At 37.8% G+C, this 27,922-nt stretch overlaps 2 protein-coding genes across 7 annotated transcripts in view; one reads left to right on the top strand and one right to left on the bottom strand.

Moving 5' to 3' along the window:
• The window catches only part of cacna2d4a (calcium channel, voltage-dependent, alpha 2/delta subunit 4a), a 91,523-nt gene that overhangs the window by 25,912 nt on the left and 37,689 nt on the right, over positions 1–27,922 (bottom strand). The window lies entirely within an intron of this gene.
• On the top strand, positions 61–27,838 carry lrtm2a (leucine rich repeat transmembrane protein 2a). The gene is made up of 8 exons (XM_011491112.4): positions 61–360; positions 437–590; positions 7,548–7,738; positions 18,359–18,588; positions 20,090–20,215; positions 20,713–20,801; positions 21,484–21,641; positions 22,823–27,838. The coding sequence occupies exons 3-8, from the start codon at positions 7,663–7,665 to the stop codon at positions 23,332–23,334; spliced, it is 1,191 nt and encodes a 396-aa protein (XP_011489414.1). The 5' UTR covers positions 61–360; positions 437–590; positions 7,548–7,662; the 3' UTR covers positions 23,335–27,838.

The following is a 27,922-nucleotide window of genomic DNA, read 5'->3' on the forward strand; positions in this document are numbered from 1 at the left end:
AGGGGAGAAGGAGGAGGAAGGGGGCAGCAACACTTAAAGACTCACCGGAAAGCCACACACACACACAGACATCCACGCTCCAACGCGTGCTGACTGCTGGAATCACAAACATAGCGCTACAAAAAGAGGCAGCGCATGACGCCAGCAACCTAACGCTGTTGTCTCTCTCCCTGAGACACACGCACAATCCCTCCTTTTCCACACAGACTCTCAGACACATTCGATAGCCGGCGAGCAGGACACCACTGGACGTATCATTTCTATAGAAGAAGAGATCAGAGGCAAAGGATTAACTATCTCCATCCCTCTAAGGATCTTATCCTCTCTTTCTGTGTATCCCTCCCTTTTCTCAATTCACTGGTGAGCTGGAGGGAAGCTGACAGATTCTCTGTACAGAAAAAAAGGATTATTCTTACATTTTTTTTTCTTTGACCAGGACGTTAGATGGATTTTCCGAGCAGAGGAGAGTCACCGATATTTTGTCTTGGGAGAGATTTTAGCATGTTTTGAGTCTTGAGCTACATTCATGGATGGATGGCTGACAACAGAGAGCTGTGATCCTGCTGCTGACTGACATTCTTGGTCCAAAGGTAAGAGTGGTGGTGGTGGTATTAGTTTGCTTTTCCTCATTCAAGCTTAGAAGATTTCAACAAAGCAGCTTTCTCAGACTTTGTGACTTCAATCAAAGATCCATCAGGCTAAACTAAGTTATGGTTAATGAAACTATATTTTTTATGTGCATTCTGCGTGGGTGCAGGGTCATATGCACAAATGACCATTAGCTGTAATGACTGGGTTGGGGTTTCTAAGCAAACGCTGCAGAGGTGGGCAGTGGAATTTGAAGATCAGCAAAAACTTTCAAAGATAGTCTAAAGTGCTGACAAAATGGAAGGTGCATTTTAATAGGAATTATTTCTTTTTTCCTTGTTGGAAAAAAAGGAGTTTTGCACTATCAAACCTGAAAATAAATAAGCTGAAAGTACCTCAAACATGCACCACAGTTCTGGCTCAAACTTACAGAAATGTTACAGGAGAAAAAACAAAATTACGCATTTATAAATTTTAACAAAAAATATTATTCCACAGTTTAGGATTCCCAGTTGTAGCTGTCGTAGCTGGTGCAACAACTATGGACACATCTAAATTCTATATATACATGTCAGAAATTTTTTAAATGTTTCAGTCCTTGTAAATTATATAACTTTATTTGGTGCTATGTGTGGCAAAATGTGTTGCTAGTCAGTTTGCAGGTGCTGAGAAGCGTGCGGCTGCTCCTACCTGCTTCCTGACACTTTGTCAGCTCCACAGTTTTTGAAGGGCTGATGCAAGAGTGATTAACCTGCTCAAAGCTGTGATTATATGATGGTGCAGTGAGTGTGAGGCCTCATCAGCCTCATGCCCCTGGGGCTTTTTGATCCTCTCTACATTGTCTCACAATCAAAAGACATGCCATTTATTAGCAGCTTTAATGAAAATGGATATATTAAAGGAATTTGAGCGTGGCTGAAGCTTTTTGGCACGCCTGACAAACACCTTCAAATAGTAACTAAAGTTAACATAAATGATTGGGTAACTTATTACATTTTATAACAGGTTCTTTCCATAGTGAACCTCATGAAGAAGTATTTAGTGAAGCGAAAAATGAAAACAGTAGTTTAACGCCCAATTAAAATGTGCAATTCTCGCTGATGCAAAGCTATTCCCAGCGATTTTAATATCTTTAACACACAGTGTTCAACTTGAACCGAGTGATGGAAGCCTGAAAGCAAAAAATAATAAGCATTTTTGTTAATTATTTACACATAAACACCACAAAACATATTTAAGTGGAGTGGTTTTATTTACCAGCCGGTCATTTACAGTTAACAGTTATTATGTGTACATGCTGCATGTGTATGCAGGAGTAATTCTCTTGTATTTGGCACATGGTCAGGTGTGCGACTGTTTGATCGCTCGTGCAAGCTTCATCAGCCGAGTATCTTTGCTCTTTTGTGCGAAAGGCAACATTAAAAATTTATTCCAGGAGCTTGGCCGCACCTACCTGCCTTTGTTTGCATTATTACAGCACAATGCACACATTGATGAGTGTGTGCACTCAGTTATTTTAGTTTTCATGAACTCATATGCTTTATCTCTGTCAATGTTTGTTCTCTTGTATTATTAAAAAATAATTTACTATATTATTTTTATTACAAGTGATGTGTTGCTCTCATCTGGAAAGAAAAACTGTATCTATGATGCAAATTGAAGAAAAACGGGGGAAAAATACAAATATGAAAAGATGATGACATAAGGATAAAATGAAGAACAAAAAAAAGGAAATTACTTTATTCCCAAGAGTTTAGGGACCCTTGAAATATGATTGCCTAGACTTTGTGTGGGTTTTGGCTTCCCCAGAGTCCAAATGAACTAAAATGAAAATGAGGCACAGCACCATCATCCGCTTAATTAAACAACCACAAGTCACAAACTGAGGCAACTCCTCTGTAATCCTACATTGCATTAACAGTCCTTTGCTGAAAATCGGGCAGATCTTGATGTCTAATCTGGCCTGTATTATCAGCATGTTCCCATTGATTGCTGATACATAATTTTAAAGCATAAAATTGATGTCAAAACTATAGGAATTCCAAGATAGTTTGTGCTTTTCTAAAATGATCAGCGATTTCAGGAATGCTTCATTTTCCCGGATTATGAGCAGGTTAATCCCCCATTACCTAATGTGCATTTTGAAACAACATATCACACACTTAACAGATTAAAATGTGCCAGCGAAGAGTCAACTCTTGTCATCCCAAAAACCCAAATTGACAGATCCAGCAAAAGATTGTTGTTTATGTTGTATGTATGCACCCATGTAAAACTCTATTTTTCTTTTCTTTTTTTCATAAATGTCTTTGCTTATTTACCCAAAGAAAATAAAACAAAGTTTTGCTAGTCCTCTTAAATAATTCCAGCTTTTTTGTGTTTAGGAACTGATGTCATTTAAAGCTTTTCCTTTTAAATACAAAAGAAACCTAGAAACCTACAAATTAAAAAAAACAAAATTTAGAATAAAATATGATGACAACACAGTCGGTCATAACAAAACTATGGAAAAAAAGATCTTATAAAGAGGAAGTTGCTGCTAGACTGTTCAGCAAAAAGGTTGAGTAAAATTCAAGATTTTTGAGTATTCCTTAGTTCAGAAGTAATTTGTCTCAGGTTGTGAATTAGCATCTCTTTTATCAAAAAGGTTCAGTGTTGCCTCAACCAGATGCACAATAAAAATTCACTTGCAAAAGCTGCAAGCATTAACAGTTTTATTTGGGGCACCTAACTCATTTAAAAGACACAAAAGCTAGGTTCACATCGACAACGTGTGTCCAAGTGACCACTTAAAATAAAAGTCTATTTAAACACACGTATGTGCGCATTTAGGACTTCTGCGTTTTAAACTCTTCGCTCACGTTTAGCTACTCAAGTTTCAACCACTATTTTCGGGTTAAACCAGTTAAAGTTAAACCAGGTTGAACTCTGACCAGTCAGGGTCTTAGATTTGGTAGTGACATATGGATAGTGTTCATGATGATCTATGCAATTGGTCATGGAAGATAAATTCATAATTGCAATTTGTGCCCGGCCGGACTTATATGAAACCAAATCTCCTATATTTTGGAATAGAGCAAAATTTGCGAGATTTGCACCACTTTGGCATTTCGCACTTAGCCTCTTCCGGCTGTAGGTGGGGGAAATAGTATCAAATATAAACTATAGAAACAGTGTGAGCACCTTGGGTGCATTGAAGAATGCGCATTTAGTGCATTCAAGAATGCGCATTTAGTGCATTCAAGAACGCACGTCACATTCCCAGTGTGAACGCAGCATTAAACATTAAGGTAAAGATGTATAGATTACTTTTTTTATTTAAAGTACAAACAAGGGGTCTGAATGTTTGTTCAATCTAGGGTAAATGTTTCTCTTCAATTCTAATAAAAAAATAACCAAAATTAACTTAAAATGCTTTATTTCCCCAACTCTTAAATGTTTTGAATGAAACTCATGATTCTGTAAAAAATCTAAAACTAATTTCCCAGAGGAGTCTGGCTAATGTGAATTTAATCACATGCAGGAAATCCAGTTGCGGAATATTGTTAAACCACTCTTCTGGTCTTTGTCAAGTAGAGAAAAGACCTCAGAGAGAGAAAGAAAGAACACATGAGGACAGAGATTGATGAGGAATTTAATGAGAGAAAAGCAAAAACACTTGCAGAGATGAAAAGGAAGATATAGGACAATAACGTGAAGACAAAAATATTGCAGCTTGGAGAGCCAAACATTGCTTAGGTATGAATAACAAAATAAATACAAAAACCTCATTGATGAAACCCAAAAGTAATCGACCAAACTACAATCCTAGGTGTTGATGGGGAGGGTATTTCCCTTTTTTTCACCCACATTTCTATATTTTTTGGAAAATGTCTCTATTTTTCTTTCATTGCCATCTCCTTTTTAAGCCTCCATCCTAGATTGCTGTACTTTCTGCACCCTTGTCTCCAATCCTTTCCTCTGGTTTCCATGTTTAGCCAGCTCTAATTAACCTGCTGACAGACTGATGGCTGTTCTTTTAGGAAAAAGGCTGGAGTTAAAGTCTGCATGCATGCTTGATAGTGAAATTTAACAAAAAGTCCTGCAAGCCACAATAGGCTTTCATTTAAGTATTACACCTATTACTGGTTGCGCAGTGGACGATTTTTATAATTGCTCATGCTACTCACCCACTGCACATCAAAATTAAAATGAGCTGCATGCTTTTGTAGGAAGAATACGCCTTCTAAGCAACTATTTAGTCTGATTTGTGGCTAAATGCACCAACTGTTGGGCTTGGATCCCAGTTTTGGAACAGACACATTTAGCAGAATAACTCCAGCATCCACATAAAGCAGGTTGACGGATGAAAGTCTATATCTACAAATAATAGAATTCTATAGCCTCATTTCCTCTGAGAAGTACAGTATAGTACGGCCCAGTCCATTATTTTGAGCTCCAAGAAAGTGGCTCTATTCCTTATCACTGCCCGCAATCTTCACTCAAACAACATTAAATGCTTTGTATAAACAAAGTACCAAAAACCAAGTGGAAAGAATGAGCTGTTGGATGAGCTCCATTGTTTATGTTGTTAGCTTCCCACCGCAGGGTCGTGGCGGTCCGACTTTGTGTGGAAATGCTCACCTGAATTGCCTGTCCCATTTTAAACGGCACCAGACCATATCGTACCGCTCAGTGGAAACAAGACTTAAGAGTGCTAGACAGCTCCCATTCTAAAGCGTTGGGATTTTAAGGACTTTGATATTGAATGTCTAAAAAGCACAACAGCCATAAAGAAAATTGTGAAACTGCAGTGAAGAGTGTGATAAACTGCAGATAATTTATTAAAACAGGAATTATGAAATAGAAATCAACTTAACTATTATTAAGTAATTGTTGGAAAGGTGTAGGCAGCTTTACAAAGCTTGTATTACATGTAGACCAGAAAAGAAACCAATGATAATCATATCAAACAGATCTTTTATTCAGTTTCTTAACCAAATAATTTTTATTTTGTACTAAGGGTTTCTGTCAGGGTTTCTGCCAGACGTTTTATTTTAGAAGGGAAAATGTGTTGCCTTTAGTATATCTTTAGTGGGGAATTGATCTTGTAAAAGTGACCAAGTGTGTTATTTTTTACCATATAATCAGTATGTGAATGTGCATTCTAGTAATTTACTTAGTAAAGTCTGTCTTTACCTCCATTAACTGCCAAGCAGGGGTGAAAGATGATTTTTATCATTGCCGGTACTCTAACAAATTACGTCAACGTAAATCTTTTTAATAGCAGTAAATGCATATCAGGGGTGTAATGATTAATTGATGAATTGATTTATCCAACCAGATTGACATGTCTGATGCAAGTTGTTAATTAAGTCAAATCAAACTACCGGTACACCATTATAAAATCATTTAAAAATGAAATAAGTTGGTTATAATAGTTATTGGATTGAGGTACTGTATGTTTATTTTACTGTAATGTAAAAACAACCAATGTGATCAGTCCATCATTCCAGTCCAATGTGAGAAAACACTTTCAATTTTGCAAAGACATGTGAACATACAGTGTGGGAGAATCTTCTAATAATGTTCCGCTCCAAATTATTTGATGTGAAAAAACAACAGTGGGCTGGACTTTATGGAACCAAAAATGTGAATGGAGTTACTATCAATTCCTGTTTACTTGTTTGTTTGTACACATTTAGTTAAGACTTGCAAGAAATACAAGGAATCTGGAAAACGTTAGTCACACTAAAGATGTCCCTGATCAATTTTAGGTCAGTGAATCTGATCGGCAACCACAAATTAAGATATGAATCGTTGGTAAAATGAATCGTTTACAGAATTATAGATAAACGCGGCTAAGAATAAATCTCGACTTTAAATACAATTGTTGATGGTGCTTTGTGGAAACTGTGGAACTTTTATTGTATGCGGACATTAAAGACGCATTTGGCAAAAGTAAAACATCAAAAATCAAATGTCATTATCCAGTCAACGATGTCCCATAGTACCTATTTTTTCTGATTTCCTACTGCGTTTCCTTTTTTAACATTTAATTTAGATTTTATGGAAATTACTTTTGTTTTACAAATGGTTTTTAATTTAATTTTTTATTTTTATTTTTTTGGACTTGTGTTTTGTTTTCCAAAATGTAATATTGTTTTTTATCCTTTGTTTTGCTTTTTTAATTGCAATCTTTAATGTTTTTGCATTGAGTGATTTGTTTATTTGCACTTCAGGGCCACTGTACCTTTGAATGTTAAATAGATAAAGAAACTGCACACGAAATATAAAAAGGAAAGTTGCTTCTCAAGTTAAAGTTGATATTTCTTCATAAATAATTTTGAGAAACATTTGACATTTCCTAGTAATGACATTCAATATTATTTTTTGCACTTTTCTGTAAATATATTATAGATTAAACCTTTCGCTTGAAGTAATTTATTATTTAGTATAAACTCATAATAATATTGTTTTTGCTGTCATCTTAAATTATTACGGGGAGTTATTTTTTTCCTCCATCAAATATTTTATTCCCAAAAGGGTAATGGGGAAAATAAAAAAAACATTTTGAGGCCTTCTGTTGGTACTTTGATAAGCTGTAACAACATTTTAAAGCTTTTTCTCCTTTAATATGTTCCCAGTCCCTCTTCCCGTCCTCTTCTTGTCAGAGCCTGCCTGACAGCAACAGTTGGGGGTCTGCCTGTGTTGAAAACAAACTGATTGTGTGAACTACCAAAGACACGTGCATTTATTATTCATGCCAACAAAATGCCAGGGAGAATGTGTGTGATTCTTATTTTCACATGCACACAAACAGTATAGGATGCAGAAAGAAAAAACTTAAATAAAATAATAAAGAATCGTCTTAGACAGCCTGGGTGTGTTTGGTAAAGACTCTGTATGAAGCTGTGCAGAAGAGAATTATAAAATATAATGTAAAATGTCCTGTTTGCTTTTCTTTTTTCTTTGTTTAGGTGATTTGCTGCAGCTTTTTTTAAAGTTGCCACCCGAGTGGAGGCTGCAGGCATGACAGCTTGACCCCATCTTTGATTCCCCGCCTCCAACAGAGGAAGGGTTCAGAGATCTGTCATGCTCCCTCACACTCACCCTCCTGGGGGTACTGGCCTGCCCCCCACAAACTCTGCCACCGACTTGGCCAGATCTGGTGAGTTGACGAAGTAAAATTCATAAAAAGAAAAGAAAATTAATTTTAGCTCAGCTTAATCGCATCTTACAGTGAGTGTGCATGGAGAAAGGGAGAGTGTGTTTTGACAGCTGCTGTTTAGACAATGTTAACATGCCCAGCATGACTTAACACACACACGCACACACACTCACATGCACACACACAGACGGAAAGGATGAGTTCGCCGATGCCAAGTGTTGTGGTGAAATGTCACATCAGTGTATGCACTCACACAGCTGGTTGTCTATGGCAACAAAACACGGGAGGGGAGGGAGTGATGAATGAAGGTGGGCTTTCCAGTTACTTTCCATTTTCTCTTTTTTCATTTATTCACCCTTTACATGCCATAAAAAAAGAACAGGTCATGAAGAAATGCTGCCATTCCTCTGCCATGATGGTTACATAATCCCCCCTGTCACATGCTTGTGTCAAAGTTCACAAGTGGGCCTCTAAACTCCATTTAACCTTTACAGCTTCTCCAGTTCATCTGCCCCTCTGTCACTGTCATCACAAGAGCTCAGCAGGGACAGGAAGGGCAAGACACGTGACACAAGAGCAGGGGCGTCTGTTTCTGGAAAATCATTCTAGTTGACAGTCTCTGCACCCCTAACATTTTCCCTCTTGATCTTATTTTTCTCCTTCCTCTTCCACCTGTCTCTTTTTAGCAGTTGTCACTTCCCATTTCTACACCCATCCAAGAAGATCCCCTTAAAGATCCACTCTGATCGTCTTTTGATGGATTTTAAAAGAATTCTCAGTGATCTTTTAATTCTAATTATGTTGTTTTGAGCCAAAATCAAGATAGTTTCTACAGAGCAGCAGCAGTAGCTCAGAAATTCACCTCTGAGTTGTTGTTGGGACTGTTGATGCCGGATAAGCCCTCCCCCTTCCCGTCATCCGTCTCTCCCGCTAGCTTACAACGCCCTTACAATCCCCACCTAATATTAGCGGTGCAAGAAAATATGGCGAGCAATATTGGAGCTTTCCAGTTTTGAGTCAGATTTCAGCTCAGACGAGGAAAACAAAGATGTAATTGGATCTAGTCATCTACATGTGCGGCCGTGGTGCAGCGGTAGGGCGGTCGACTCATGATTCGATTCCCGCCTTGCACGTCCATGTGTCGAAGTGTCCTTGGGCAAGACACTGAACCCCACCTTGCCTCTGGTGGGAGGTTGGCGCCAGTGTTTGGCAGCGGAGCCGCCATCAGTGTGTGAATGTGTGTGTGAATGTGTGTGTGCATGGGTGAATGGTACTGTGACTGTAAAGCGCTTTGGGCCTTCGTAAGAAGGTAGAAAGCGCTATTTAAGTATACGCCATTTTACCATTTTTTTTTTTTTTACATCAGAGTGGAGCAGAGCAGGAAGCTTGTGGCTTGTCGTAGTAACTTGTATGTCACACTTACAAGCTTTTTCCAACTGAATTTATTTTCTGATTCACAATGATTTGAGTAAAGAAATACTCCTATATACAATTTTTCATCACAAAATTGCCCCAAGAATTTTTTAAAAAAAACACCCTTTTCATCCAAGTGTGTCTATTTTTGATGGAAGCAGTTCAAGCAAAAAATCCATCATGAGTTTGGTGGATCAACAAAAAGAAAAAAGATGTGCGCTTCACTTAAAATAGGTGTTAAAGGGGAGGAACTGCAATTAGGAGCCTAATTAGCAGAAATTAGAGTCAACATTTTGAAAATAAATACAGAAAACACCATTGTTTCAGGAGGGGTCAAGCATAAACATCTCACCAAGCTGCTGTGTGACACCTTTAAAACAGAGCAACAAACAATGTTTGTCAGAAACACCCACACAGAATCTCTCGCTCAATAGGTTTACCTCCCTGTGGGTAGCTTAGCCTCTCTTTATCTTCACCTCAACCCCCACCATTTCTGCCCTTCTCCCTTTTTTCCTAATGTCTATTCTCTTCAACCCTTTCTCTTGCAACAAACGGATATGCAGATTGTTTAAATTGATCCGACTCATTAAAACGCTGCTATCGAATGCATGCCAGCGTCAGAACAGTCTCTCTCTAAGTTTAAATCAATGTCATTGATTGACACGGAATGTTGGTCATGAATGATTGGGAGGGAAATTTTTGTATCCTCTGTTATGGTTCCATTGTTTGCTCCTTTTGCCATTATGAAAAAAAAACGGAGGTTCAAATTCTCACATGTTGAATTAATATGATGAATCATATTGATTTCCATAAATTTGAGATCAAACATTTGACACAAAAAACCAGCAATTGATCATTTAAAAAGAAGATTTTTTAGTTTTTTATACTTTGTATTCTTTTTGTTTTTACTGTATTAAAGCATACTATATTTATTAAAATGCAAAGTTAATTCATTCAGTTTAATTTAGGAGCTACTTGAGCAGATGAAAGATTATGTTGACATAAAATGTATTGAAATACCTAAAAAAAATCAGAAATTCAGTAAAATGATTAGAAATATTGTAGGCTGAAAAATACATGGAGTTATAGAAGTTCATGAAACTGCAGTCAAGGAAGTCAAGGAACAAATGAAGCTACATATATAAAAAAGAGAACCTTTGTGAGCATTGAATAAGAATAAGAATAAGAATCGGACCAAGTGAGTTTGACATCATCCATAGAAAATGACTTGCTTATGGTTCCAATGAAATTGAATCAATTCATTCATCGATATGGACACCACCATGTTGGAACCAGACAATGTCAGTAAGCAGTGGTTGGTCAGAGTTACATTTCTATGGCAACTACGCTCGCCAATCATGAGTGAGTGGAAGTCCACACCCCTACCACTTAAAAGAGATACCTGGAGATTCTGTCAATCATTCTGTTATTGTAATGACTGAATAATATGTGTTTACTTTTCAATAGAAATCTGTTTTAGCTTCTTGGAACCAGTGGGTACTTTATGTTTTGAACGCAAGGGCGGAAGGGTCACTCAGTCCAGTTTTTATAGATATTCAATATTAAAACTTGTCAGTGGGGAGTGCGAAGGAAGAGAAAGGAGAATAGAAAAAAAAGCCAGAGGAAACCAAATGCTAAACAGAGACCATATGGTGCAATAAGATCCCACCAGACTGGTTTAAACAACACACACAGACACACACTTGCACACAGGAGAGTCTGAATGTATTCGTATTTGTTTGTACACTTTCTTGCAGCTCTAAAAAACTCTCTGATTTGCTTCCAAAGAAGAAACGTGTGATAGAGAGAGTGAAAGCAGTGAACATTTGGCTTTTAATAGAAGTATGACACTGACTTCGGTTACAGCATTCAGTTTGGAAAGGAGCCATGAATGGAAGGGAGCCATGAATGAATGGTAAAACATTATGCTTTCAGTGCAGCTATAATACATAGCCAGGAGTAAGAGTATACCTACAGATTTAAAACATTCAAGCAGAGGGAACGAAAGAAATAACACAAGTTCACAAACACAAGTTAGTCGTAATATTTGGTTGGCTGGAAGGGTGAAGATAAAAAACAACAGATTTTTAGTAGAAGAAGGAAGTTTCTAACCCTGCCGGGATGTGAGCTGTACTCGACAGCAGTTTGACACTGTGTGTTAGTGACATTAGGTCTGGAGTGGAGCCTGATCCCTTCTCATCGTGTTATATGAGACCTGGACTTAGAAACAAGTGACAGCTTGTTGGCCACCCAACCAAAGCATCTGGCAAATCTAAGAGCAGCTTTTTAATCCTTTTTATACCCTTTCTGGAGGATGCAAATATAGACAAAAAAAAAAAATGCAAACAGACGTTTAGGTCAAAACATTGAAGGAAAGGTAACATTTAAAAAAAATCCTTAATTCTTGTTTTTCCTTCCATCCATCACAGACCTACTGGATCTGTGGATTGATGGGGCTGAAGATGGATGCATCCATATTGATTCCAATATTACCCCAGCCTTCAGTGTTTGGCTTTGCTAAAAGTCCCAAGGGAGTGGTCAGCATCCATCAAACATGGCACGATAGTAAAATATGTATCATCCAAGATGGAGATGCTGCGTGTGCATTCAGTTGCACTTTACTCATGATTAATCCCCTTTTGTATTTTTATTTCTCCCCCAAACGTAGCCTTTTTTGGCACTCCTACTCACAATAAGTGAAAACAAAACCACACAAGAGCTGAAATACTGAGGAAAAAAGAGTGGGTGCTTTTACAAATTGATACAGATAGTCCAATTATGAAGGCAGATGAGCTTACACATTATATTCTCTGTGCATGAAGTCAGAATAATGATGCTGTCTCACAGAGGCAGGACTTGTCACAGGAGCACTGGACAGGAGAAATGGACAAGATTACAGTGTTGGAAAAGAGAAAGAGAGAAGCGAAAGAGTAAACAAAGCAGAGACGAGAGAAGAAAACTGGAAGACAGAAATAGGTGGACAGAGGTGATCCTATTGGGAGAAGATGTGAAAATATGAAAAATAAAAAAAGTCAAGCTCAGGGAGATGCCCATTCCTCTTCCCATCACCCTGTCAGCGGGGGTACAGCCTAAATCCTTACACCATGTCTCTGCTTATCCTTAAGTCCTGCATATTTATCAGAGGGTGTTTTTTTTTATGTGTGAGGGGAAGCGATGGAGCTGCTTAAAAGTCAGGTTGTGTGCGTTGACTGGAAAGAAACAGACTAATGTGGGTTAAACGAGGAGATTTGCTGAGAACCATAAACTCCTCTCACTTCTGCATTCAATATCCTGGTTGCTACGGTAACAATATGTCTACGAGGACATAATAAGGTGGTGCTGCAACCTTAACATCGTGTGGCTTGCGTGTCACACATCCTCTTGTTTCACTGAGACAAAATGACATCAAATGTTGGAGTATTTATAGTTATAAGCATTTGATTACACAATCAGTCATGACTAGCACCCACCCTGGCTGGCTATTTTCTGTCCGCTAAGTAAATAAGATCTTAGGTTACATATAAGGGTCAGACATGTTAATAACATCTATAAAAGCACACAGAAGCTGCTGCTACTAAAAGCTTTCTGGTAAGATTAAACAGATGGAGGATAACACGCCACAAATCACATCTTATCATGGCTTTGCCAACATTTTAAAATATTTGGCTATATAACTGAGGAGGAATATTTATCCTAACACTTTACTGGAGCTACAACAGAAAAAAAAATTTGCATTAATAATAGAAGGTGCAATTAGATTTGTGGTTAACTATCCTAAAGATGCTTAAATGATTTCAGCTTACAGGGGTGGACTAACTAAAACTGGGAGGCTCAGGAATCCAATTTAAAGTCTGGTCCGTGAAAGCAGCATGATGGATTCGGGTCGCCCTCAGAATACGGTGTGAAAAATTAAAGAGGTAAAAAATACAGAACAGAGAGTCTTTAAGGTCAGCTGGTGAATGTCGTAACTAGATAGCAGTGAGTCTCTCTCCTTAATGGAAAACAGCTTGGATCTCAATAAAAAAAAAAAACTGCGGTCAGTAACAGAAGTTTGTCTGGTGAGGACACCATAGCTGGGTACAATGTCACCCACTGGATATATGTTACAGACAGACAGGTGAGGTGTTAACAAGTCCTGCGTTAGATAGTGTCAGGTGTCATTAATCTTTTAATACAACAAGATGAATTTAATTCCAGGAATTAGCTTGATTTAGTTTCAGTAAATTATAAACTTTTCATATTTCCCTGTGTGTTAGCATTAAACCTTGATTTCTTCTAATAGGAAAAGAGGGACAATGTCTGCAGGACAGCCAAGTGACCCAACACAGCCAGGAGAACATGAATGAATAATGCAGGCCTAGGGTGACAGTTGTGATGCCTGTTGAAAGATGACCTAATGTTACCTTAAGGTGCCATTTGCACAATGCCAAATACACACACAAAGTAACACGTGTCCATGACTGTGGCACACGTGACTTTTATTATTAAATATGGCTTTGTGCCTTAGCAGAGGAATGTCCTGCAGTTTTGTTGTGTAACAGAACTCATTCAAATGTGCCAGATGAACCAAACGGACTCTAATAATAACAAAATGTGTCCGATCATTTCAATGACTATAAAACATAAAAACATAAAATGTCTTTTGATATCTTAAAGAAGGTGACTGATGAACAATACAGCTTTAAAGATTCCCTCTACTGAAAATCATGTTTTGGGTGTTTTTAACATGTTCTTGCGGCATTTTGCCGCTGATGGATGACATGTGTAAAGAAAATTAAGCTTAAAATTGCATTTCTGAGTACCGGTATTTCTTTATTCAAATTGTTGTGATTCAGGAACAGATAAAAAAAAAAAGCCTGTAGCTGTGATATAGAGGGTGCAATCTCCCTGCTCTGCTCCATTCTGATGCATTCACTTACAGACAAATAGGTCCATGCACCGCTAATGTTAGGCTTGGGCAGTAAGCTTGAAGGAGAGTGTGTGAACAAAGGGATGATGGGATCCGTCAACAGTGCTGCCCACAACTCACAGGTGAATTTCTAATTGCCACCCTGCACAAGCTATGTCCAAGAAAACTATGGCTGCTGGGAAGAAGTCGGAACTGAGGGACTTTATTTGCAAAATTATTTTCGATTTAGCCTAAAAATGGCACAATTAAATGATAATAATTAAAAGACCACTGGGGATGCTTTTACAATGGATCAAAAGATGATCTGAGTGGAATTCTAAAGACTTCCCTTAAACAGCACTTACATTTTAATGATTGTTCTGAGTTTGTTTCCCATCGTTGGGAGCCCAGAGTTATGGAAAATGTCAGCCCATTTCTAACATGTATCTGGGAATTACTATAAAAAATTTAGACGAAAGTCAGTATGGACTAAATGAAACTGCAAAGAGCCACTTAAACCTTATTTGGACTGATTCCTCCTCTCTTCCTTTGGCAGAATATATTTCTTTCGATAAAGCCCAGTGGAAGTACATCAGACAGAATTTCCAACAGCTCAAATAAGCTAAAAACAACAAGCACCTCCTCCACGAGAGCAGCTAAAACCACTCATAAATGTTAGAAGAACTGCTTCAGCTGAGGTGGGTGGTGGTGGTATGGGCTGATGTGGGGGTATAATGTTCAGTAGCAGAGGGAGATGAGGAGATGGCTGCTAAGAAGTCAGAACCAAAGGACTTTTTTGCAAAGTGAAGCCCTAATTGCTTCTCAAAAGGTCAAATTCTGCTCAAGATGATAAAATCAGACATAATTTTAAAGAGAAAGAGAAAAATAAACATATTCATCTCCTTGGTTCTGAGCACTACCTTACAGTCACACTGTCCTGTCATATTCCCCCTAACCTTTCAAACAGCGTCACAAACAGAGTGCAGCAAAAACCACTCTGGAGTCCTCTGAGCTGCTGTAGCAAAAGATCCTTCAAAAAAATCTGTAGCCACTAAGTCTGACAGAACCAGTCGAAATCACTCCTTTAACTCATTCATGAAGCACAGATCTTCTGCCCCACAGATTAGGGTTAGGTTTTGAGGGGGAAAGAAAGAACAAACCTAAAGTCCTCACTTGTCAATTATTTCTAAATGCAAAACTGGGAAGACAAACCAGAATGAGAATTTTAGGATTTGTTTGATGGTAAAATGTTTACGGAAAAGACATAGTAAATTTAGTGTAAAAATCCTCTTTAGCGCTGCAAAGGTTTCAAGGTTTTTGCAAGACTATACTAAAGGCCAAGTTTTAAGCAAAAATAATAAAGGAGACCCAGTAGGGGTGAGATTATATACATTTGCTTCTTCCCACTTCTTTTCAGGAAACAAATCAAGCTCCACTTGACTTTAATTGCAAATGTGTCTTAAGTCTGTCTTTGTTTTTTATTTTTTATTTTTAATCTATGCATTTAATCGTTTCTGTAATAAGTTGGATACATCTGTGTGATTTTTTTATTGTAATGACTACAATTAATGTTCGAAATAAACAAATCAAATAAAAAATTGATATATACATAGTTATTTTTGTTTTATTAAAAAAAAGAATAGTTTACATAAGAGAAACTGTGGTTATCGTAAATAATTATGAAAAATAGTATAATTTCAAATTTAACTTAAATTCAATCTAGTCATTATCTGGCGTCATATTTAGGATTGGAATTCATTGTCTCTGTCAAATTGGTTTTACTATGAATATTAACCCTAAGTAGTCTTTGAAATCACCTTTTCCAATCACATCAGCTGTTCACGTTGACGCACGAATGACACCGACCTTCTAATAAAATAGTTTTCCTTCAAAATTAAAAATTAAGGTTTCAAAAAGGTTTTTAGCTATGAAATGTTTGGGTTTAAAACAAACATAAGAAGAGTTATGGCACACAATTGCACTATCCCTTGGAATAAATCTTTGGAAAATTAAATACAGCTTTCTGGAGCTTCGCCTGTTTTCGTTTCCTCAACGTTTTTCATTTTTAACCTTTCTTTGTTTTGTTTGTGGATTTATATGTTTTGTTTTTTGTCTGTACATGTTTGATCTTTGTCATAACAACAGTTTGTGATTTTTGGCATAAAAATATGACAAAATGTAGCACTCAGAATTGAGTTTTTCGTACAGTTTCAGGTTTTGTTATGCAATTATTGTGAAAAATAAAGAAAAATATCAGTAAAAAAGTAAGTTGGGGGTGAATTAAAAAGATGTGCATTAAGCATTCCCACACAAAAACAGTTTTACAGTTAAATTAATGGAGCAAATTTAAAGGTAGTAAGCGATGGTTAAAAACGGCCTCCAACTAATAAGAGTTGAAGGCTAAGTTTAACAATTTTTGAGACAAAAGTCTTTACATTTTTTTTATGACAAAGTAAACTAATTAAATAAATAGATACATTATTTTTCTTTGTGTGTTCAGGATCAGTCAGCAAAATCCATTACCCAACTAATTTAAAATACATTAAAGTTTATTTTATGATGATTTCTTTTCTTTAAATTTTTGTTTCTTTCAAAAAAGAAGCAGTCTTACAAAAAAAAACACAAATGTGGCTTTGAGTGGATGAACTACTCTGCCAAAAGAAAGTTTGATTTGAGTATTTTCTTTTAGCACATTAGTCCTAAAAAGAATACAGAAACATTCATTTACTATGATCCGGTTAATGCAAAGGCAATTTTTACTTCAGTACAGCTAAAAAAACAACTTGAACAAGATTAAAATTACATTTCATATACATTTTGAAAAGATATAAAAAATAGCTCCTACTAAAAAGAAAAGGCGAGCAATATTTTCAGATTGTTAGACCTGGTAGGAGCTGTAGTCTGAGCTTTGACGTTCACATTTTCTTAGTAATGAGATATGAGGGGCCCTGGGGAAAGTCAAGTCACTTTAAAAGAATGATACAGTTTTCATTAAGCTATCTCCTATCTCTTCTTATCAGTATGCTGGCCATTAAAAGGCTTTATCCCAGAATTTCATCACATCAGTGGTGGATTGCTAATTTTTGGTGTGAAAGAAAGTTATTTTTATAAAATGGAAAAAAATGAGAAAGAACTAAAAAGAATGTCTCAAAAAAAAAGGAAGAAAATAGAAAATACAGGGCAGGCAGGAGACAAGGTGATAAAAGGAATTCTCACATATAGAATTAGATGCTAATAACATGGAATGGTATGATGCAAGTGAGGAAGTGTGCTGGCGGAGAAGAGTCTTGTCAGTGGAGTTAAAAGTGCTGCCTCTGTGTCTGGAGTTCACACCAAGTAGTTTTTTTAATATCATGCTTTGTGGTTTTTTCACACATGCACGCCTAGTTGCGAAAAGCATATGCCCACACGCAAACACTTGCAAACACACACACAAAATACAAAGATAAAGCAGCGAGCGCTCGCCGATATGCCATTGGTGAAAACAAAGTCAGCCAGTGTAACGAGACACAGGGGGAATACTGAGCAGAGATGAGAGACTTGAGGTGGAAGAGAATGAGCGAGATAAAGAGAACGAAATTGTGAAGCAAATACAGAAACACAAACACGTTTCTTCATTATAGATTATTATTATTTGACATTTTAAAGGTCAACACAGACAATTTCTTCCATCAATTTGTCATTAGGTCTCTTCGGTTTCCCACATTGTATTTATTTTAAATGTTTTATCACTCGTGGATGTTTTGAATTAAAATATGTTTTCCTTATTATATGATAAATACATCAGATGTATACTGCAACAAATTAATGAAAGAAGGGATTTCCCTTGTGACTTTCATAATATACACAAACAAACAGAATCAGGGAGACTTTTCTTCTTTTGTATGCAGATAACTGGATTTGTGATTCCACATAATAGAAGCATTGTGTGAGCCTTGAGAATGTCTCTTAAAGCCACCCTCTATGCCAAAACAAAAACAAGACAGTTAGTTTTTACCATGCAGTTACAAAAATCTGATTTTCTGGGGAGAAGGGAATTCCCTCTGAAATATCAGGATTTACTGAGGGAAAATATTGCCTGTGGCAAGTTGCTTTTTTTTCTTTCAATTTTTTCCCCTATTTCTTTAGACTTTACTTTCTGTGAATGTGTGGAACCTTTACACACGTTTTCAAATCACTTATAATGATTATCTCCAATCTTGGCACTCCAATAAACCTGAATGGAGACTTTTAATGAACAATCACTTAAATATATTGCTTCATTTGGACTTGCCATAAATGAAAATGTCTTAACGAAGATATTTTTCTGTCCTCTCCAGTCTCCCTCTGTGTCCTCTGCCTCTTGGCTGCACTGCTGCCACCAGCCTCCCCCTGCCCTCCTCCCTGCCTCTGCTCCTCGGATGACCTTGTGGTGGACTGCGGAGGACGTGGTCTCTCCTCATTGCCTCCTTTGCACCTCCTGCCTCAGAGAAGTCGCTCTCTCCTCCTCACCAACAACAAGCTTGCCTCGCTGGATGCCTATGCTTTTGCTAACCTCTCTTCACTAGAGGTCTGGAGACTTTGGTTATTGTTATTAGCAGATATGCACCTAATGGTTAGGCGGCAATGGATATCAGTTTTATATAGGTTTTGCAGGCTTTGCAGGTTCAACAGGACTTCTAAGTTGTTTTTCTAGTTGATAGTTGACATTTAAAAACTTTAAAACAATCTATGAAATGTTCTCAGTTGATTACAGCTCCACGACCGAAACTCATGTGAAACATCTGTAATCTATCAGAAAGATTTTTGTTATATTAGGATGAGAATTACAAAAAGTAGACACAATCTGACATCCTTACTTTGTCTTAATCAATTTTTTTTAAAAGAAATCTGTTTTAGTAAATTGAACGCTGAAATTGTTCTTGGTTTATAAGACAGATGAACCGACCAATGAACATTAACACACTTAAAAATATAGAATTTGTATTGGTTACAGCAAATGACCAAAGAATAGACAGTGTTTAAGCACAGGATGAAATCTTTTAAATTAATCTGGATTTTCAAAACCTTTAAAAATTATTGGAATTTTTTTGTGGCTCAGGTTTGGTTAGGTGTTATTGTCGTTATTTTGTGCTTTTTAAAAAAAATTGAATAGGCTATTTAATCTGACAAACACTATTACAAAAAGAAAAACTCTGAAATGTGTTAATGTTCAACATTATGATTAAAAATGACATGTTGAGGGATTGTCCTCTAAAGATGGCAAGAGACAGATCGTTGATGGATTTAAAAGAAACAAACTGGCCCAGGAAAACATATTACATTTTATTTTGAAATTAAAAGTTAAAAATATTAATACATGTTTTTTACTTAAAGTATGAACACATGGAATTTAGTTGAGTTAATCTAATTACAAAAAAGTGGCAATTATATGCTAATATTTGTCAATTTATGTGAATCCAAAATTTGCAGGCAGTAATTTTTATTCATATCAGCATTGGATTTATTTTGGCTCATTGTTATTCCTGCAGTTTGAGCAGGGCTTCTGCAAATTCAGATGTGCAGACAAAATGCATTTCTCTGATAAAAAAAACAGAGAAATGGAACCATAGAATATGTATCTGAGGCTTTCGGGCACACAAGGCACACATTACAGGTAATTATGACTTTAGTGCATCAAGGAAAACTGCTTTGGAACATGACCCCAAACCTATCAGAAAATTTTGGAAAATTGCTTGATTGACTCTGCAAGTCAGCAAAAAAAATTATGAGAAGCATTTTTTGTATAATTCTTCTTTTAAAACCTTCAAACTTACAACTTCCTGAACCCTTTAGAAGTCAATGAATTGTTCTCAATGAGAAAACTGGCCTACTTTTGAAGTATTGTTGAAATATTTGCAGTTAAATGCTAATTAAGGGAAATTAGCAACTTTCAAAACCAAGTAGGTCCAGCTGCCACTGTAGATGTCTACTAACTTTTGTTTCACATGAAATAAGATCTTGTTATAGCTTTTGGACTCTAGTTAAACTTACATGCAAAGCTGAAGTTTAGATTTTTTGGTGTGTTTTAGGAGCTTGACCTCTCCAACAATTATCTGGATAATTTGCCTGGTGGATTATTCAGAGACATGTCAAACCTGACAAGACTGACTCTACACAACAATTCCCTGACAGTCATGGACAGAGAACTCTTTCAGGTAAAGAAGGAAATATCAAACTACCCTAGATAAAATAACTTCTAACACACATAACCTTAAATTTCATTCATTCATTCATTCATCTTCTAAACCCGTTTTATCCCTTTCGGGGTCACGGGGCTGCCGGAGCCTATCCTGGCCAATCGTGGGCGAAGGCAGGGATTATCCTGGACAGGTCGCCAGTCTGTCGCAGGGCCACAAATCACACACCCATGTACACTCACATTCACACCTAGGGGCAATTTACAGTAACCAATAAACCTATGAAGCATGTTTTTGGATGGTGGGAGTTGAGCCGGAGTCCCCGGAGGAAACCAACGCATGCACGGGGAGAACAAGCAAAGTCCACACAGAAAGGTCCCCCATTGATGTTCTGTTTCAGGTCCGCTAGCCGGGACTTGAAAATGATTTAGCTGATAAAACACGTGATTTAGTGTCCATGAGGCTATTTACATGTTTTATCTTTGGTACAAATACCTGTTCTTGTATTTCTGTAGGGTCTAGCCAGTCTACAGAGTCTGGACCTGTCATTAAATGGTCTGTCCACAGTTCCTCTGGGTCTCCTTGATGAGTTACAGAAGCTCAGGTAGACACACTAACACAAATGACGCTTTGATGCTCATTTATCAGATGCCTGGTGTGTCCCGATGGACAAGCAGAGAGGGGCTTCTTCGTCTTTGTCCTTTGAAAGTGACTATTTGCACACTATTTCTAAGTACGTCTGGCCATTGCTGAACTTTTTTCTTGGTCGCATGGACTCGGAGGAAGGGTAGCGTTAGGGTGACATTTCAGGTTAGGTTAATACATGCGACCAATAACAAAATTAATGTGCGATGAATTTCCCTCAGGTTTTGTGCTTGTCGGACTTAAATACGTACGAATAACATCAAAAGGGACGCCATCCATATGTCACGACCAGATCCAAGTCACTGATTGGTTAAAGTTCAACCTGGTTCAACTTTCAACGCAGGTTCAATGGCCACGCGTTATGTACATAGAGCTCAAAAATGGTTGTAGAAACTTGTGTAGCAATGTGTTAACATGAACGTTGTGAACGCAGAAGCCCAAAAAATGCGCCTTTACATAGATTTTCATTGGAAGGGTGGTGTGACCGTATGATTCATCGATTGTCTTTTTTGCATTCTTTTGCTACAAAGCTACAAGAGTTTAAGATACTTTTAGAGCTTAAACAATTTATTATAAAACTTTACAGCAAACAGTAAAAACAATTAATCTCTGTGGATTTTTCATTACCTTCCTGTACCCAGGTGGCTGTCACTAGCAGGTAACAGACTTCATGGTTTGGAGAGGGCAGCATTTGAGCCACTGGCCAACCTACAACACCTGGAACTGGGACACAACCCCTGGGAGTGCGACTGCAATCTCCGTGATTTCAAGCACTGGATGGAGTGGCTGCTGTACCGAGGTGCATGTCTGAATTTTGAAACAAGGACATCTTAATTTTGAAACAATGAGGTAGAAAACTAGAAACCTCCAGATAAAGACATGGTGAGGAATAATAGTAGGCGCTTGTGCTTCAAGTCATATAATGTGACTGCGTGGTTGTGTAAGCACTTGCTGTTGTTGTTCTATGGGCTTTATCCACGTGTCTCTGCAAGCTGTGAGTACATCAGATAACCACAGCTGCTCTGCGCTCTTTCCTCGTGTATAAAATCTACATTCACCTCAGCGCCTCGGGCCTCAGCTGGCCCGCTAATGAAGAATCTTTTCTTCTTCATTCTGCTCCCCATTGCTTTGCTGAACTTCACTCCCTCTGAGCGCAGCACTCATCAGAAAGAGGCTGACACAGTTGACATGATGATTTAATAATCATCAAAGCTGCTGGAAAATTACAAGGAGCCATTTCACACTTGAAGATGAAATCTCTGACAATAGCTGTGCCAAAGAGGAGATAGTGCATGAACCGCGTTATGAAGGAAGGCAGTGCAACCTGAATTTGAACAACCTCTTCCAAGGTTGTTTTTCTTAAGTTATTGAGGCAAAAAAAGCTGCTTTTTTTCTACAGTTTCATTACACAGTCTCCGAGCATGAAAAGCGCTGCGCTGACTTCTGCATGCCTGCAATAGCAGGACATATTTTGGGAGTTGTGTTTGCTGAAGGATTTTATAATATGTCACATCCCCAGATGAAAGCGAACGGAAGCACGCTCCTCTAAACCTGACGCTATCTTGTCCTCATGCATCATTCTAGTGTTTTTGTCATTTAAAGTATTGGGGGGCTCAGATCGATGACCTATCAGCACGCGACCTTGAGACAGACACCCTGTTTGGAGGCCCTTCCAGCGTAATGCTAACAGACCCCCACCCTCCTGCTGAATGTGGGAATTAGTGACTCAGATATTTCTCTTTTCTGCACATGCCTGAGCTGTGATGAAGCTAGGCATGTCACCTCATGAATTATGTAAAAGCTTAGTTGAGGCTATCTTCAACTTAGTGAGCACTGCAAATTGTGTGCGTGAAGTGATGTATGACTCATGCTGGTGTTGGCACGACCACCTCCAACTCAGTCTTTCTCTCTCGTTTGGATATTTGTTTGTTTTGACAGAAGCAAAGCACCTTAATGAATGACCCCTGCTTTCTTCTTTAGGGGGGAAGGTTGATGCGATGGAGTGCACGCTCCCAAAAGATCTGCGTGGGAGAGACATTCGTGGCGTTCCGGTGGAAATGTTCAACTACTGCCTCCAACTAGAAGATGAAAATGGAGGGGGTGGTGAGGGTTCGCGATCTGGACAAGGAGGCGGTCCTCCATGCAGCAGGAGCGCTCTCAACCCAAGCGGGTCGACGCCAGCTTCTGACAACAGTGTTGATGGCTCCTCTGCTGGAGGAGGAGGAGGAGGTGGAGGCGACGCGCCACCAGATTGTGTTCGAGCCCGCTACCGACCTGTTAGTGTGCGCCGCGCCATTGGCACGGTGGTAATTGCAGGCGTGGTGTGCGGCATTGTTTGCATCATGATGGTTGCTGCAGCTGCTTATGGCTGCATCTATGCCTCCCTGATGGCCAAATACCAGAGAGAGCTAAAGAAGAGACAGCCACTGATGGGAGATGGAGAGGCTGATGGGGAAGACAGGGAGGAGAAGCAGATCTCCTCTGTAGCCTAAACGAACACTGAACCAGGGAAATTTGTCACAGAGGCTAGAGGTAATATCAGAATGGGACGGAAATATTAAAAAGGGCTCACATAGGAGACTGACTCTGAACTGACACTTCTCTCCCACTGTTCGTCTTTCTATTTTTAGTCTCCTCCTCTCCCCCTTACAAATCTCCACACTCACCTCATCTTCTTCCCCAGTTTGGGATCCATTCTCTCTGCAGTACTTGTTAGCATTCGTCCCTGCAAATTGCCTGCCATACACCCACCTGCTGAATTTGCCATCAAATGGGTTTGGAGAAAAAAAAATAGAATGATTTGGAAATCATAGGAAACATATCATTAAATCTGTGTTGTCTCATCAGTCGATAAAAAAAATCTAGAGCAGAAATTCAGGGATTGATTGCATAAATGGCGTCGATTCACAGGCACTTCAACAAATTGGTAGAATCTGAGCTCTCTCTGGACTTCTAAAACCATGACTCTGCAACCTTTTTTGACACTCTTAAAGAATTGAGAAACATTGAAGAAACATCTCATAAACAAATCACAAAATACAATCACATTAACATTCAGCTTAGTTCTGTTAGTCCCAGTAAATGATAAAAAACAAAAAAAGCCAGAATTCGCAAAAACTACCTGCTTTGACCAAACAATAACTTGTCCAATAATGATGAAGAGGAGTGTCGCTGCTTTGCTGGACTAAATATCCATTATACATTGTTTTCTGCAAGCTGACAACAAAAAGTTATCGCACTGGAACGCCACATGACAGTCAGCCGTGGACACGATTCAGAAAAGTCTGAAAGGACAAATTGCTGTGTGTGCATCCTTATCAAAGAAAGCAAAAAGCTTTCCGATGTGACAAAAGCACTCAAAGTCAATTAAGATTCTGGATCAGAAGAGGTTCTGGCAGATGGACTGAAAAAAAACCCTCACAAACTGCAACTCAAAGTATATTTCTCGTTTTAAAAAGAATTTATCTCTGGATGGGAATGCTTCTTAAAATGGCACGATCAAATCCTAAAGGGTCTCCTATCAAGGACTACAAAAATTCCTCTACAAGGACTACAAATATCCAACTCCTGCACTTTATTCCTCTAATCAGACCCCTCTTTTTGCTCCCTTCTCTTTTTTTCTAAGCTAGATAAATTGCCAAGAAGAATTACAAAGAATATAATTATTCAAAAAGCTGCTATTTTTCTCCTTTCTTCTTCTATCTCAATGTCTATAGTTTCATGCAGTGCTATTTGTGAAAAGCTTTTAACACTACTGAAGCACTTTCACCTGTTTCCTTTTGCTCAAACCTCCTCCACAATTGTTGCTGTTGCTGTTTCTTTGTTTTTATGAAGTAACCTGCAATATGCATTGGAAGTGTTGTCCTTCTGTTAAAAAAGGGTGCATTGATTGCATTCTTTGAACATTTTTGCAGGGCTCCGTTATCGGCAAACGCCTTTAAAGTGAGCTAAGTAGCATTCATTGCACATTTTTCTCCTGAAAAACGTGTTATTCTCATTTGGTTCATTGATTGACCTAAACTTATATGAATGGTGTGTTTTCTTATACCTTGGATATGATGCAGATATATAAATATATATATTATCATGCTAGGTTACTATGATGTATTGGCCCTAAAAAAATGCACTGTTTTTGGTGTTTCCATTAATGACTTCCTGTAAAAACCCATAATGTGTGTGTTCATTTCTTGTGTCCATTATTATTCAGGTAAAGTTTTGCTAAGAAGCATAGACAGAGTTTAGAATTAGCAAAAAAAAGGGGCTACCGGTACATTAAATTCTCATGTAGGATGATTTTTTTAAGCAACAGCTAGATACCAATTGGTGTAAATAACACAATGCCATGTGATAGAACAGTAAAGATAAATATATATTTTTTGGTCTTTGTCCAAGTAAATTAAGTGATAAATAAGTGGAACTCTAGGAGCTATGTATTTACAGTACAGCTATCATTAAACAATAACCATGGCACCACAAAAATGGTTAAATTATATTCATGTGTCAAGCAATTGTTTTGAATGACAGACTTTATCTTAGACTGATGATTTATGCAAAGGCTATCACAGACTAACTATTTGCATAAAAAGAATCTTATAGAAAATGAGTTTTCTTTCAATTAACAAATTCTGCAGAGGGTTTGATTAAAAATATAAGCAGTAAATTAAAAAGGCTTTTAGGACCCAAATACATAAATCTAGAAGATGCAATTACAGAATTGTCTTTTAGGTCCCTACAATTCCAAGTTGGGCCAAACTTGCACCATTTACAACTAGTTATGGATAGTTGGAATGAGGCTTTCAATACAAATCTGTTAGCATGTGAGGGAAACAGCACTGACCTAAATATTATTGAAATGCTTTTTAGCAATCATCCAACTGTAAACATATATGAAAGGGTTGTGGTGGCAAAACAAACCTGAATTGCAGTCATGAAGGAGAGATTATTGGAGTGGGGTAAAAGTAGTGGAATCTATGGAATCAAACAATTAGGGTCTATACAGGTATTTTGGAGATGTGGTCAAAATGTGTAGCATTCAATTGGATGGAGTTGGTTTTTATCAAATCTCGGTGTAGTTCTACAACCTCTCATTAATCACTGTTGTCAAGATTGTGATTCCCAGTCTTACAGCCATTAAAAGTCCACTTGCACCCTTCTTAATCTTTAAATAGAGTTAAAACTTGGCAGTTTAACTCTAGCTTTAAATGCTTAGTTATAGAAGTAAAAATGCTACTTCTTGAAAGTTGTCCTTGAAAAAAGTGGAATATCAGCCCATTTAATCCTGCAGTCCAGAGCAACTGATCATAACTAATTTATAATGAAGCCACAATCTATGATACTCATATTCTAAGGAAGTCACAGCCCTAATATAAAGCAGCTTCTAAACTCTGTCTATGAATCAACAAACACACCCAAATGTTCCTCAATCAGATCTTACAGATCTTTTTATTTCAGTTGCTAAGTTTCTTTGTTCATCCAACTCAAGCCCTATAGTCTGTGTGCGTAAAGAATAATATGCTCAAGTCTGCTAAATAACAGCTACAGAGGGGCAAAGAAGTATTCGGCAATCACCGTTTTTGCAAGTTGTCCTCCTTACAAAGATTAGAGAGGTCTGTAATGTTCATTATAGATACACTTCATCAGTGAGACACAGAATGTAATAACAGAATACATCCAATCACATTGTAATTATTTGCATAATGGTGCAACAAAACATGTATTTGGTCAAAAACAAAATTACCTCAATACTCTTTAAGGGAACTGTGCTCGTCAATGGCAGACGTCAAACTTTTCCTGTACTTCTCAACTAGGTTTGCAATGTAACTGCTATTTTGGTCAATTCTTCCATGCAGATTTTCTCAAGAGATGTGATGTTTGGGGCTGTTGCTGAGCAACATGGACTTCAACTCCCTCTACACATCAACTGTTGGATTGAGGTCTGGAGACTGGCTAGGTCACTCCAGATTCTTGTCTCTTTGGTAAAAAATGAACTCCAAAGCAGGATGTTTCCACCCCTAGGCTTTACAGTGGGTATGGTGCTCTTGGAATTTAACTCAGCATTCTTGCCCTCCCAAACAGTAAGTGGCGTTTTGACCCAAGATTTCCATTTTGATCTTATTCGACCACATGACAAACTTTAGACGGGTGTTCAGAATTAAGCAGAGGGACTTTTGGCGACCTCTGCATGATTTGAATGCATAACAATAAAGTGTTTTAGTAAGCTTTGTTGTTGCTGTCTCAGTTCTCTTCAGGTCATTTACCAGGTCCCTCATGTAGTTCTGGGCTGTTTCCTGACCATTCTCATGATCATTTGTACTCTACTTGTCAAGATTATCATTGATCTTGTATTTCTTCTATTTTCTAATGATTTTTCCAACAGAAGATATTTGCTCTCCAAGCTGCTTATTGTAGATTAGTTCATCACAGTCTTGTTCAGGTCTAGAATGTTATCCCTGGTGTCCTTCGACTGCTCTTTGGTCTTGGTGGAGAGGTTGTAGTCTGACTGTTTAAGGCTGTGGACAGGTGTCTGTTATACAGATAACGGGTTCAAACAGGTGCCATTAATACAGGTAATGAATGGAGGCTAGAAGAGCTTATTAAAGAAGGAGTAACAGTCTTTAAGGGACTGCATTCTTTTTGTTTGTTGGACTACATTTTTAATTTGTGCACTATTATACAAATAAATTCTGTAAAAATCCGACAATGGGACTTCGTTGATATTTCTTTAACATGTCTCTCACAGTTGAAGTATTTCTGTGATGAAGATAAAATCCCTCTACCATCTTTTTAAGGGAGACCAAATGCAGAATCTGTAAATGCCAAATGCTTTTTTGCTCCACAGTATTTCTGTAGCCATGTTTACTGAGAGGTTTTCTGTCTGCAGATTGCAGAACTCTTGGGTGTGTTGTGTGATCATGATGATTGTGATTACAGTGATGATAACTTGACAATGGCAACAAAGAATTATGCATTATTTGGAATAAAAACATATCACGCCTGCGTCTGCTTTCTGTCAAGAGTGGTGAAAACATTGTTTTGAGTGGGAGGAAAGGTTGATAATGTCACACGTAAGATATAAAAACA

This window comes from Oryzias latipes, chromosome 23 (assembly GCF_053564925.1).
Source record: "Oryzias latipes strain Hd-rR chromosome 23, Olatipes_Hd-rR_3.1".
Classification (NCBI taxonomy): domain Eukaryota; kingdom Metazoa; phylum Chordata; class Actinopteri; order Beloniformes; family Adrianichthyidae; genus Oryzias; species Oryzias latipes.

Coding starts and splice junctions, on each gene's coding strand:
- lrtm2a (XM_011491112.4), top strand. CDS start 7,663: ATGCTCCCTCACACTCACCCTCCTGGGGGTACTGGCCTGCCCCCCACA. Junction 20,216..20,712: donor TGGACAGAGAACTCTTTCAG/GTAAAGAAGGAA, acceptor GTATTTCTGTAG/GGTCTAGCCAGTCTACAGAG. Junction 21,642..22,822: donor GGAGTGGCTGCTGTACCGAG/GTGCATGTCTGA, acceptor TTTCTTCTTTAG/GGGGGAAGGTTGATGCGATG.